Here is a 14,430-nt window from a genome sequence, read left to right as displayed (position 1 = left end):
TAAACCATGATGAAGTAACACTCCATCGAACCTAATTTTATAATCATACATTTTGTATAGGTAAGATTATTCCATTGTTAAATCTTGATTGAGTTCGAGCTTATGGTTTATCAAAGCTCTAATTTTGATAATCTATGAATTGTCAAATCGATATATTCAGAACATGCAATCACAAACATCATTTGTTTGACTCACATTATACTCTGGACATAAATTTTATTTTTCAGTATTTATTAACATTTGTGTATAAACTCAAAATTAGATAAAGTCAGTGGATACTTTGAATCCAATAACTCTGAGTCAATGGATCAACTCTTGATCATCATTCTTTTCCACATACAAACAATGCATAACCAACATGGTCTTTTCATATGGAATTTGCCTAATTTCGTATATATGCATCATATGAACCATACACATCGGTACCGAATCTAACCATTTTATCTCAAGTCAAAGGATTAATCTATTTACTAGTATAATCAATGATAAGTTATTGACTACATTGCAATGATGTGACTTGTCATAATTGGTCACATTTAAAAAACTGTTCACTAATTGTTAATCCATATTAATGTCCTATTGACATGATTATCATCATCACTTACACTAATATCATCTCATGATATTCAACAAAGACATTCAACATGCCTAATACATGATATTGTTGCCCAATTAATATTATGTCCCTAAGAAACAATTTGATCATTCAATTTTACTCTTAAAGTGAATTATTTAGACAATTCACATACATACTTTATATTTAAACAAATAAAGAAAGCAATTTACACACGTGAACAAAAGAACACTTTCTTTTATTAATAAATCATATTTGCATATATACAAGATTAAATGTCTTTGAAACTGACAACACGAATGGTTCCTAGAGCATACACTAACACTACACACATATTTTTCAGTAATTTACTTATAGATATCTTTTGACGTTTTCGCTGAATGAAAGATTTTATGGTAAATTTTTATGAAATGTTTTATTTTTGCATAAAGTAGCACTTCTCTTTGTAGAACAATACTTCTGGATAAGGGTATTAAATATTACATATAGAGTGAGTCACACTCAAATACCATGATTTTGAGCTCAGTTAACAACTGTCAAGAATCCAATCATATTATGATAGATGTCATGTTCAATCTTTGACCTAAGTGAAATAAATTAAAACAGTATGGGCCAACGGTGATAATCCACAGTTGAAAGGTTGAAATAACATATTGAGAATTTTACTTTGGGTTGACTTGGGTTAAGTGTTCAATATAAATTGAACACTTTTCCATCATTCAATAGAGCAGTTGTCCCACCCTAAAGACACAGAGATTTTTCTGTCAAATTCCAAAAGAAAGTTCTTTCACCCCAAAATCATTGTGATCTAACAATAGGAAGTGCTTCTCAACAACTTTGACAAGTTCTTGTGTTCATGGCAGCCTCTATATGGATGAGTAGAGGTCTTACTACGTTATATGGAATTGCGGAAGTACCAAAAACAAATTCAAGATGCAATTCTACAAGGTGTAACCTTCAAACATAAGTTTGATGCAAAAAAATGAATATATTGTATGTATAACAGCCTTAGATCAATGGAGATGCGCTTGTGATCTATATTTTATAGTTTTAATTATTAATTCCATTGTTTTTTATGTATATGGATCAAAAAACCCTTTCACAAACATTGTGGCTCTTACTTAACTTGTGTGAGTTTGGGTAGAAATGGACATCTTCATAGGCATGTCAACAAACATTGCAAAACATATCAGAACACATAAAAGAGTGAATAGGAAATTTTGTTCAAAAGATCAAGATGAGTATGTAAATCCTCTTCTGCTAATCCATTCAGCTCTATGATGGAAGAAATGTCTAACTTCACATATAGTAAATGAAACATGAAAAACTATATAGTCAAGTATGTTGTCACAGTGATGATAGTATCTTAAAATGGTTTATGCAAAATAATGTTCTAACCTACATTTAAAAGCGTTCCTAGAAGCACATTTAGAACTAATATAGTTAAAAATTATGCACTAATAAAAATAAAAATTATAAATGAACTTAGTCAGTTCAATAAAATTTTTTCAATTACTTCTTATTTATGAGTATTTAGCAAACAAGATTTAGGATATATTTATATAACGACTCATTATATTAATTATAAATAACAGTTAACTTTTTTTTGTATTTAGAGTTTTAAAATATCAACATACTAGCTTAACCATTTTTGGATAATTAGCTTATATTTTTAATAATATTTTTTTTTTTCCATCACATTTAATAATGCTAAATCAAATGATAAAGCTATTGAGTTAATGATGAACCATTTAAATTTACTTTTTAATGATATATAATAAATTTAATGCACAAGACGAAACAAGTTTAGCACAATAGAAATAGGAACACTTAGACATACCATTACTTATAGTTCATTGTCTCCTTCACATTTACAAGTAAATCATTTTATATGTAAACAAACTGGATTAAAAGGAAAATTTTGAATATGTTGGAACTTAACATATTTAATATTAAAATTTTATGAATGTTATGAAAATGTAATTGCTCAATATTTTAATAAGCAGTCAAATGATTTTAAAAATTATACGTCTTTTACTAAATGTAATTGAGAAATTCATTGTGTTTTAATAAACAATAAAACTATGTATACCTACTTTGAATACACAAATGTATACATATTTATATGTGTTATCATGTGATTAGATTAGGTTTATCTACAGGTAAGACATGTCTCTAGTCTGTCCTTACAAAATGCAAACAACCCATAGGTTCAATTTTTAATTTTGGTCCATTTATATATTATATTAATATTAATAATTTAAATGATATAATTAGTGAAAACGGTAATTTGATATTTTTGCACAGTAAAGAAGCAAATAAAAAACTTATTCTAGAGTTCGTCACGACACATGACTTAATAACTCTTCCAGTGTCTATCATAACATTAAAATCAGGTTTTAGTGTAAGTACATGTGTCTTCAATGATAAAAGATTAAGAATACACTCCAATATAATTAAAAGTATTATGCGTTTGAAAGACTGGATAATAACAAATTTGTCATTGAAGATATATTTAAAGATTTTAAGAATTTAAATATGAAAAAAAACTAGAAATGTTTGATACTTATATTGTAAATTGTAATAAATATGAGTTTATTTTTTTCATAATTAGGGCTTCTTAATAAAATTTTAAAGATATTTTCTTTGTTTATTTTAAAATAAAAAAATAATATTTGACAGGCGACTCAAAAAGCACACATGCTAGATTGCAAAAAAGTAAGAGGGGCATAACCCAAGGGACTATAATATAGGTCATGCCTTGGACCTTAGATATGTGGTAGACCTTGGCAAGTCATGGCTTGACACAACATATGGCACGACAGGCCACACTAAATAAGGCTTGACCTAGCTTGGCCAATAGACAAGTCTAATGATACTAGGGTTTTAAGGTATTCAATTATGTATTTACATACTTAACCCTTTCCCATTGTCCTATCAATTTCATACAAAAAAATATTAACAACATAATAATAAATTGTAAACTTCTAAACAACAGATCAAACCACTTTAAAAAACATTACAATTTCTATTATTCTTTGTATTGATTTGTACCTTAAATTTTTGTTTATTTATTGATGGTGTGATTTTTCACATCAATAAACAGGTATAAAGATTGCATATTCGAAAACCATTTTGCTACTATTTTTAATGAAATTTAATGCATATAAAACACATTATCGAAGTGTATTGTATAAAATAGTTACAATAATATAAGAGGATTATGCTAAAAGATATCAATGATAAGGTTTCAAACTTTGAAGGCTTGTTTGCAATGAAAAAGTTAACGTCTAATTTTAATTAGAGATGACAATGAGATCAGTATGGACTGAATACTTAAATTCCCTTCCAATTTCCATCTTCGTCTTTACAAGAGAAACATCTTTTTGTTTCTATCTTATCCTTGATAAAGGGATGATGAGAAATCTCTATTCTCTTTTGTTAAAAAATTTCTCTTAGTTTATCCTTTCTATCCTCATGGGTAAAATGTCTACGCTTTCTCTTCCCCAACCCTACTAAAAAAAAAATAAAGAAATGTTTATTATGTGTTAAGGTAGATTTGTGGGTTTAGGAAATAAATAGGGATAAACCAGAGAAAGAATAGATTAAAAATATATTTATCTTTATCTTTAATTACCAAGATTTTATTTATTTTCATCATTATTCATGTCTTTATTTTTATTAAAAAATTCTCTCTTCATTCAAAGAAGGGTGGACCAAAAACTCAGATTAACGACCAAATTGTCATGTTTAATTCTAATCTAATCCATGGTATACTACGAAATTCTCTTATTATTATTACAAGTGAAAACTATTGGGGCTAGGTTATTTTAGTCCTTAAACAGTTAAATTATAAAAAACTTAAATTAATATTTTCAACCCAGTTATCGTCTCCATGATGCTCTTCTTCTCTTCATCTTCATCCTCCTTCAAGCCCTGCCACATCTTTATCTTATTCGTCCTCAATTCTGCACTTACTTGCCTTGATCCTTTTTTCACGCTTTGAACTTTTTGACTTTCCACATTTTCCCCTGTTTAATTTTAACTTTTCGATCTTTTCTCTCGCAATTTTTCTTCCACATGGCGGCCCTTTATGTTCATCTTTGTGTTTGAATCGTTTCCTCATATGGGTTGTCTTCATTTTCTTGAAATCGGATGATTGTTGTCAAAGTTCTGATAATTTAAGCTCAGGATCACGATTTAGAGACGTTAATTTGAAAAGGCAGAGGTGATTATTTTTTTAAACCTTTTTCCTTCTTTTTATATTAAAATTTGGGTTGCATTGGATATTCTTTTTTTGCGATTGGTGGCTTTGTTTGATTATCTGGATTCAATCTGTGTAGTTATTATCAATTACTCTGTTTCTTTCCCCAGAGACTGAAGAAAAATTAAAAAAGAAAATAAATTCTATCAATCGAAGCTTATTTCAATACTAAACTTTGTTGAATCGGGTCAACTTATGTTTTTATGGTCAATTATAAGGTCAATAACATTTAAATCTTAATACATGTAACTGATGTAAGTAGAAAATGTAATATTGAAAAAATGATTTCTGGAAGAATTGATGACTGGATAAGTTTGAAGAAGTTTAAGATTAATTGCTAAGCTTGGAGTTTATATAATGTAACTCTTGACATGTTTTGTAAGCAATGATCAATGAATTGGTGCTAAATCAAACTTAATTTTGATTAAAGAAGTAAAGCAATCTTATTGCTTGTTAATTTTGGCAGGCTATGTTGAAATGTTGAGGATATAGTTGGTGTTTTTGAATTGTTTCCAATGGCTAACGTGAAACCTGCAACTACTAAGACTTCAGGAAATGCCAATCTGTATGCTATCAATTTGGACAACTTCAGTAAGCGGCTCAAGATGTTGTATTCACACTGGAATCAATATAACTCCGATGTGTGGGGTGATTGTAGTGCTATTGCTATAGCAACTCCTCCGGTTTCAGAGGATCTGCGGTATTTGAAATCCTCAGCATTGAATATTTGGCTGGTTGGTTATGAATTCCCGGAGACGATTATGGTTTTCCTGAAGAAGCAGATTCATCTCTTGTGTAGCCAGAAAAAGGCTTCTTTGCTTGACGTTGTTAAGAAGTCTGCTAAAGAGGCTGTGGGTGTTGAAGTAGTAATGCATGTGAAGGCAAAAAATGATGATGGAACTGGTTTGATGGACAAAATTGTTAGTGCTATTAATGATCATCCGAAATCTAGTGGTCGTGATGCTCCTGTTGTGGGACACATTTCAAGAGAGGCTCCTGAAGGGAAGCTTTTGGAGTCTTGGAATGAAAAATTGAAGAATGCGAATTTTGAATTTTTTGATGTAGCAAATGCATTTGCTGACATTTTTGCTGTAAAAGATGATACTGAGCTTACAAATATCAAGAAAGCTGCTTTTTTGAGTTCATCTGTGATGAAGCAATTTGTGGTCCCGAAGCTTGAAAAGGTCATTGATGAGGAGAAGAAAATATCCCATTCAACATTAATGGATGACACAGAGAAGGCCATTTTGGAACCTTCGAGAATTAAGGTCAAGTTGAAGGCCGAGAATGTTGATATTTGCTACCCTCCAATTTTTCAGAGCGGAGGAGAGTTTGACCTGAAACCAAGTGCATCGAGCAATGATGAGAACCTATACTATGACTCTACTAGTGTGATTATATGTGCAATTGGATCACGATACAACAGCTACTGCTCTAATGTTGCTCGAACTTTTCTGATTGATGCCAATGCCATGCAGATCAAGGCTTATGAGGTCCTCCTTAAGGCCCATGAAGCAGCAATTGGTGCTTTAAAATCTGGGAACAAGGTCAGTGCTGTATATTCGGCAGCAGTTTCAGTAGTTGAGAAGGATGCTCCTGAATTGGCTGCAAACTTGACAAGAACTGCAGGAACTGGAATTGGACTTGAGTTTCGTGAATCGGGGCTTAGCCTTAATGCCAGGAATGACAGGGTTTTGAAACAGGGAATGGTTTTCAATGTTTTACTAGGTTTTCAAAACTTGCAGACAGAGACCAAGAACCCAAAGACACGGAAATTTTCAGTTTTGCTTGCAGATACTGTTATCATTGGTGAAAAGGCACCAGATGTTATCACTTCTAAAAGTTCAAAAGCTGTGAAGGACGTCGCATACTCATTCAATGAGGATGATGAAGAAGAAGAACGACCAAAAGTCAAAACTGAGGATAAAGGTGGTGAGCCCATTTTGTCTAAGGCAACTCTTAGGTCAGACAATCAGGAAATGTCAAAGGAAGAGCTTCGAAGGCAGCACCAGGCTGAACTTGCCCGACAGAAAAATGAAGAAACTGCTAGGAGGCTTGCTGGTGGTGGTTCTGGGGCATCAGATAATCGCGGTGCTGTGAAAACTATTGGTGATTTGGTTGCATATAAGAATGTAACTGATCTGCCCCCTCCAAGAGATTTAATGATCCAAGTTGACCAGAGGAATGAAGCAATCCTTTTGCCAATTTATGGCAGCATGGTTCCTTTCCATGTGGCCACTGTAAAGAGTGTGTCCAGCCAACAGGACAGTAACCGATCTTGCTACATCCGTATAATTTTTAATGTGCCTGGTACTCCTTTTAGTCCTCATGACTCAAACACTTTGAAGTTTCAGGGATCAATTTATTTGAAGGAAATTTCATTTCGTTCCAAGGACTCGAGGCATATAAGTGAGGTGGTACAGCAGATTAAGACACTCCGGAGACAGGTCACTTCCAGGGAGTCTGAAAGAGCTGAGAGGGCAACTTTAGTTACTCAGGAAAAGCTTCAACTTGCATCAGCCAAATTCAAGCCAATAAAATTGTATGATTTATGGATTCGTCCACCTTTTGGTGGTAGGGGAAGAAAGTTAACAGGTTCCCTAGAAGCACACACAAATGGATTTCGATATTCAACCTCAAGGCCTGATGAGCGTGTTGATGTAATGTTTGGTAACATCAAGCATGCATTCTTCCAGCCAGCAGAGAGGGAAATGATCACACTCCTTCACTTTCATTTGCATAACCACATAATGGTGGGAAACAAAAAAACCAAGGATGTGCAATTTTATATTGAGGTAATGGATGTAGTTCAGACTGTGGGAGGTGGAAAGAGATCAGCCTATGACCCTGATGAGATTGAAGAAGAACAGCGTGAGAAAGACCGGAAGAATAAAATTAACATGGACTTCCAGAACTTTGTGAACCGGGTGAATGATATGTGGGGTCAACCTCAATTTAAAGCATTTGACCTAGAGTTTGATCAGCCTTTGAGAGAGCTTGGCTTCCATGGGGTTCCCCACAAAGCGTCGGCTTTCATTGTCCCAACATCAACCTGCCTTGTTGAGCTGATAGAAACGCCTTTTGTGGTGATCACCCTAAGTGAGATTGAGATAGTGAACCTGGAGAGAGTTGGTCTTGGACAGAAGAATTTTGATATGACTATAGTGTTTAAGGACTTCAAGCGTGATGTACTTCGGATTGATTCTATTCCCTCCTCATCATTAGATGGCATCAAGGAGTGGCTTGACACTACAGACCTCAAGTATTATGAGAGCAGATTAAATCTAAACTGGCGGCCTATACTGAAAACAATAACTGATGACCCAGAAAAATTCATTGAGGATGGAGGATGGGAATTTCTAAACATGGAAGCCAGTGACTCAGAATCTGAGAACTCACAAGAGTCAGATCAAGGGTATGAGCCTTCAGATGTGCAGTCTGACTCTGGATCAGACGATGAGAATGATGACAGCGAGTCATTGGTGGAGTCAGAGGATGATGAGGAAGAGGATTCTGAAGAAGACTCAGAGGAGGACAAGGGAAAAACATGGGAAGAACTGGAGAGGGAAGCAACCTATGCTGACCGGGAAAAAGGGGATGACTCAGACAGTGAGGAAGAGCGAAAGCGGAGAAAGATGAAGGCTTTTGGGAAAGCTCGTGCACCTGACAGGAGAAATCCTGTTGGCAGTGTCCCTAAGAGAACAAAATTGAGGTGACAGGTGAAAACCAGCGTAGCAACAGCTTCAGTTGCAGAAATTTAAAACTTTAAAAGACTAATCTTTTGAGAAGTAAGTTTTGAATTTTGATAGGCTTGTGTTGCATCTCTGTATTCTATGCGTGGTAAACAATCTTTGTTAAGTTAAAAACTCCTACTCTGAAAAATAACAAAATTATGTAAATGTGTGTGCATATCTACCTCTTCTACTAATCGTTGGTTTGCTTGAAATTTCTCCAGGCGAATAGGCAGGAGGAGAAAATTAAAACCGGAGAATTTAACACCTTAGCAATGGTATGAAAAGTTTGGATTTTCTCTCTGAATTATGATCTTATAGATGGTACTGGTTTGTTCGATGTTTTCTGTCACCCTTTCAGTGTTCTTACAAACTTAATCACACAACACAATGAATATAAATCATGCTTGGAACAGTAATAAGAACCTAAACATTTAAACTAGCATCGCAGAACACATTCATTGAATTGCCTTTTTCTATATTATATTATCTGGGAAACGGATCAATACTTGATCTTAAAACAAAATGGGACAACTATCTAATAGCTAATAAACAAAGAGAATAATAGAATTCTGATAACAAGAGAAACTAACACTAATTTCCAGTGATGTACAATGCAAAATCTTTGTCTTCCAGGCAAGACACACAATAATCTAACGCCCAACTACCAGCCACTAAGAATTCAGAAATCCCTAGCCAATTTATGAAAAACTGCATTTGTAAATTATCAGCTATGGGTAAAACTTGGCGACAAATCTTAACCTTAACGTCATTTTCACACGTTTTTGGAAACTGCTACTTGGAGGTGCTCATGACTTTCCAAAGGCTGCATCAATTGAGCCCTTTCAAAAAGCTTGTTGGACCATGCTCGTGAGAGACACAATCCTTGGTAGAACATTTCTATAGCTAAAGTGTTATTATTGTCTTATCATTATTTTCTCAAGCTTAAAAATTATCTTTCAAGTGCAGTTCTTTACCTAATTCAACTTGTTTTATAGCATTTGGATAGGAAAACTGTTTCTCTAAAGAGTCCATGATTTTTTGACACCACCTGTTGCGTTATGATTAGCCATGGCTTTTTATAACAAGGGTAATTTGCAAAATAGGATAAATTTATTAACTTGATAGATCATGTACAATGGTAAAAATGTGGTCAAGGAAAGAGGCACATATTTATAAAGGAGGGTTTGTGATTTCAGTTGGACGGTTCCCACATTAAAATAATTGTTGTTGGGCATTGAAAGATGAAAGATGGTGCAGAGGACTTTCAGGATTGCATTGCGACGGCCTAGTGGCATAATGGTGCTTAACATGGTGGTTAACATCCTTCTATATAAGATGCTAGCAATGTAGCGATTTTGTGGCCTTGTGGAATGGAACAACAGTTTAAAAATTCAAATAAACAGTACATATATACCGCAAAACCCTAATATGGATTATCCTCATAATAAGATTAATTCACAAGCATGCAAATAACACGCATAAGGTATTTTTGATATCCCTATATTGGCAGCTCCTTCGTCTTTCTCTAATGGCGTGAGGTTGCAAAGTCCTGTTTTTAGAACTAAGCGTAGATTTGTTTATTGGTATCTATACAAAATAGCAACTCAAGAGAGGCTAATACTGTGCTCAAGGTTTGCTAGAACCTGAGGGCAGTATGTATTTCAGAGAGAAAAGTGGGAATTTTCTCTGGGCAACTAGGTTTAGTTCTGTGTATAGTGTTGTGTACCTGCTTAGGCATGTGTGTGCCTGCTTTGGCATTGCACGAAGCACAAGTGGGCTTTATGCAATCCAATTGCACCCCCCGGGTGATGAGAATTACTCACACCCGTGCTTTGCACAAATCCTGAGTGTACATTAAATATTTCAATCCCATGATTTTAGTAATCAACTAAAATTGTGGGCACATATCTGGATGGGACAAAATCCTGTCCTGCACTAGTTTGAATTTTGAATTGTCTAACTAGGATATGATTTATCCAACTTGATAAACTCAATTCTCACAACACCCCTAGCCTTCAGAATACACTATTCTGGTCTATAAACCTTTTCAAGTCTGAAAATTCTCCATTTGAATTCCATACCAAATCCAATTTGAACAATCCTTATGCCTTTAGAGTTTATCAACTCCTTTTATTTGTGACCTATAAGCTCTCGACTAAGTCAATAGTGTTTAGATTCGTGTTACACTTTTGACTTGGCATTCACTCGGACACAAATTAAAATTAGCCTCTAACAAGATATCATAACCACCCGATTAGTAAAAATCAACATACGACTTCTTTTAATCGATCAGTGATACAGTTACTCATACAATTTAATCTTTTCATCATACAATATCTCTTCAAGACTAAAATATATATAAAACGTCTCCCTTAGAGATCCTCGAATTCAAGAGACTAATTTATGTTAATGACCAAATAATATTGAATCGAGTATCAACTCAATTCTATTATGGTCACAAATTTGATTAGTCATTAACATCCATTAGATAGTAGACCCAAATTAAGATATCAGCTCTCAAGCTTAGGAGTGATGAATCTTTTATTGATCCATCATAGCTTTTGCATAGATCTCAATATAGTCTATCACTTCCTTTCTAGTAATCCTCTGATCGCATTACATTAGGCTGGTGTCAAACCATATTAATTCTTATACAAGACAGTTTAATAATCTCAAATCTAAAGATCACATGTACCTCCATTCACTAAGAGGATATTTTTTATAGACACTAAATCAACCATCTACATAGAATCTACTTAACGGGTCAGTTTAGTGAACACGTTCATAATGTGCACCCATGTGTTACACCAAGTTGTCAACAAATAACTTTGACATATGATAATTGTCATCATCTTATAATAAGGTCATTCAACACTATAATAACTCTTTCACTATTCTTTGTGTCCTTTATCATGATAATATCAAAGTTATAAATGTTTTAACAACTACCTAATATGCACATAAGATTCTCACGATTAAGTGTCGAGCACTGATACCCTCATCACAGTTTAAATATTCTTAGGACAAATATATATTTTAAATAAAATACGAATAATATAAATATCATTTTATTAGTTAAATATTAAAGATTACTCAAATATTATTTGTGACGGTTGTTTTTAGGGCACTACCCTAACAAGCAAGTTAATATCCTCATTAGGGGTGGATTTGAGGTGAACCATTCTTGAGCTTGGGTTAAGTCGAATTCAAGAACCTTTAATAAAGCTAAACTCAATTTTGAGTTCGATATTATTAGCCAAACTCGAGCTTGGCTCGAAAGCTCAATAGTATAGCTTAGAAAAATTTTATTATAAATTTTTAACTTAATAATGATTAAATTTAAAAAATTATGTTTCCTAATTAAAAAAATCTTAAAAAAGATTGTAGCATTATAAGAAACAAATAAACTAGACTTATTTATAATATGTGAGTTGCGTTCGGATTCACTCAAGCCAATCTAAAAATCAAACTTAAGTTAACTCGATTTGAATCCAATTCTAATATTTATCATCTCCCCGTTTGCCAAGTGACTTCCTAATATTCACAATTTCTAGGCCCATTTTATGTCTTATTTCCATTATGTACATTTCTTATCCAATCCATTCTCAATACTTGATTTGTTCTGGGCCATGATATATTGTAGTCTCATATAGATTTTTTTTCATTGGTTTCTTCAGAAAAATTTGGCTCTACCTGCATCATAATATACCTAATATCGACTAGTATTCATTTTTTCTTAGTTGAGTGCTTGTAGCCTTGGATTCAAGCTAAGCTAACTCGAGCTTATGTGTCAACTTAACTCAATCAAGCTCGAAATGAATTGATAAAAGGTGAACTTGAGCTTAAGCTTCAAGTGTCTGATGGCTCGAGCAGTATGTTGTTTTACTTGTAAGCCTCTTGCAAATTCAAGTTAAACCATATCGTTTTGCAAAATTCAAAACGAAGTTATTTTGATCTACTATGTACATTATGTAAGTGTAAGAAACAATGTTATTTTGTTTGATAACTTAAATTAAAAACAACGTTGTTTTGTTCTAAGTTCAATAGATGCAATTTTCTTTTTCGTTTTTAGTCTGACACTTTCTCTTAACAAGTAATGTAAACATATTCCATAATTTCTCTCAAGCATCGACTCTCCCAAAGCAAAACAACTTGCATCATGGATCAAATTTAGAGTTTGTCTGTTTGTTCTTTTTTTTCATTATCTATAACTGATAAGATATTTAATTCCCTCTAAATCTTTTGGTTGTTATTCTAGATCGCTAAGATGAAATGTATGCTTAATATGATTTTAGGAGAGTGAAATGTTTGATATGAGGGGTGCCTAACTTTCAAATGTTGTGTGTGTTTGAGTGGTTTTTTTTTTTTAAAATCATTGTTCAATTGTAACATGGTATTTTGATTCTTCAGTATTCAAGCTCTAGTACCTCCATTAACATAAAGTTTAATCTCAAGCTTGATAACCCTAAACTCATTGAGCTCAAATATACACAAATTTGAACTCAATTCGACTCTAATTAACCTTTTTTTTTTCAACTTTTCGAAGTTTTGAAATAAAAATATTAAGATAATAAAATTATTTTTTATGACAATTATATCCACAATCAATAAGAAGATGGAGAGACTAAAGACAAAAAAAATGGTGAGGGCTAAAAATCATCTCCCAAAAATGAATTATTACGCATTGTGAAAACGATATTTGTTAAAGGCAAAATGGGATTATGGCTTTCTAATTTATTTATTTTATGAGTTGGGCCAATTAGAATACGGGCTTGGTTTTCTTGTATTGTCCTATTATTTAGAAGGTAAAATTATTATTTGTTTACAAAATAATATTATATATACAAATAAATTGTATAAATTAAGGAAGTAGTATCATTTTTTTTCTAAGCAAAAATGAATTAAAAAAGAAAAAAATACGTAGGCCTAAAAGAGAAACCTGACCATAACCTAAGCCAGCCTACCATAAAGTAGGACAATAAAAAACTAACAAGACAAAAGTCAGCAACACCATTGAGTGGACAATCCTCTTGAGCACCCAAAAATTAAAGGTCTAAAAGGAAATACACAGGGAAAAGCACGACTAAAACAAGGGGATACAACCAAGCTTGCCCATGAACAATAATCTATACAACTTTATATAACCAAGCCACCAAAATAGAAAATCCCAACAAACTTTAAGCATAAAACCTAAGCTATATCAACAATCCTTACAGGATCTCTCGTTAAGGAAGCACACGCACGACTCATAAAAATGAGGATAGAGATCCAGGAGCCAAAGGAGTTGGACCAACAAACCAAGAACCCAAACAGAGAGGGACAGCAGAAGAGGCTTCTAACAATATCCGGCAAAAACCAGAAGAGAGTGGACTGTAGGACACTGAAGACAACAGCCAAGAAAAAACTCCAGCAGGCAGCAAAGGTGGAAAGTAGCAAGCAGAAAAGGCAACACAAAGGCAAGTCAATGGTATAAACAACACAACCAAGGCCACCTAGGCACACTTTATAATCAACACAGGAAGCAAGGTAGCAATAGGAGGCATGAACCTGGACGTAGGAGAATGAAGCTCCAAAGGAAGAAAGCCTGGAACCTAGAAACACCTAAGACTAGAAAGCACATAAGAGCTGTCCAACAGAACCAACCAAGGCACCCAAGAAAATAGAACCATCTAGATGAGGAAATGCAAACAAACAGTAGAAAAACCAGGCTTGGCTACTAGGAGGACAGCTCTAGAAAGAGGAAAGCTTTGGAAACTGCAAACAAGGAAAAATGTAGGGCTTTTCAACTGCAATATCCATGGAAGCAGGCACAGAGAAGAAAAGTAGGTTGGGCAAAGGGAAGCAATATTGGGCAGGGA

General features: G+C 33.6%; 2 protein-coding genes across 4 annotated transcripts in view; one reads left to right on the top strand and one right to left on the bottom strand.

Moving 5' to 3' along the window:
• Nucleotides 1-4,519, bottom strand: part of LOC123221454 (polygalacturonase-like) — a 45,840-nt gene extending 41,321 nt beyond the window's left edge. The window contains exon 1 of the mRNA XM_044644303.1: nt 4,455-4,519. Within this exon, the coding sequence (XP_044500238.1) occupies nt 4,455-4,519 (65 nt within the window). The remainder of the gene's footprint in view (nt 1-4,454) is intronic.
• LOC123220935 (FACT complex subunit SPT16-like) lies at nt 4,432-8,737 on the top strand. Of its 3 annotated transcripts, none has more exons than XM_044643554.1 (2): nt 4,432-4,802; nt 5,391-8,737. In XM_044643554.1, the coding sequence occupies exon 2, from the start codon at nt 5,444-5,446 to the stop codon at nt 8,552-8,554; it is 3,111 nt and encodes a 1,036-aa protein (XP_044499489.1). In that variant the 5' UTR covers nt 4,432-4,802; nt 5,391-5,443; the 3' UTR covers nt 8,555-8,737. The 3 variants fall into 3 exon arrangements, with proteins under 3 accessions (XP_044499489.1, XP_044499488.1, XP_044499487.1); XM_044643553.1 differs by having other exon boundaries at nt 5,384-8,737; XM_044643552.1 differs by having other exon boundaries at nt 5,305-8,737.
• The last annotated feature ends 5,693 nt before the right edge of the window (nt 8,738-14,430 follow it).

This window comes from Mangifera indica, chromosome 7, assembly GCF_011075055.1.
Source record: "Mangifera indica cultivar Alphonso chromosome 7, CATAS_Mindica_2.1, whole genome shotgun sequence".
NCBI classification, from domain to species: Eukaryota; Viridiplantae; Streptophyta; class Magnoliopsida; order Sapindales; family Anacardiaceae; genus Mangifera; species Mangifera indica.
Note: the sequence above shows the minus strand (reverse complement) of the source record. Positions and strands in the feature narration are given on the sequence as shown.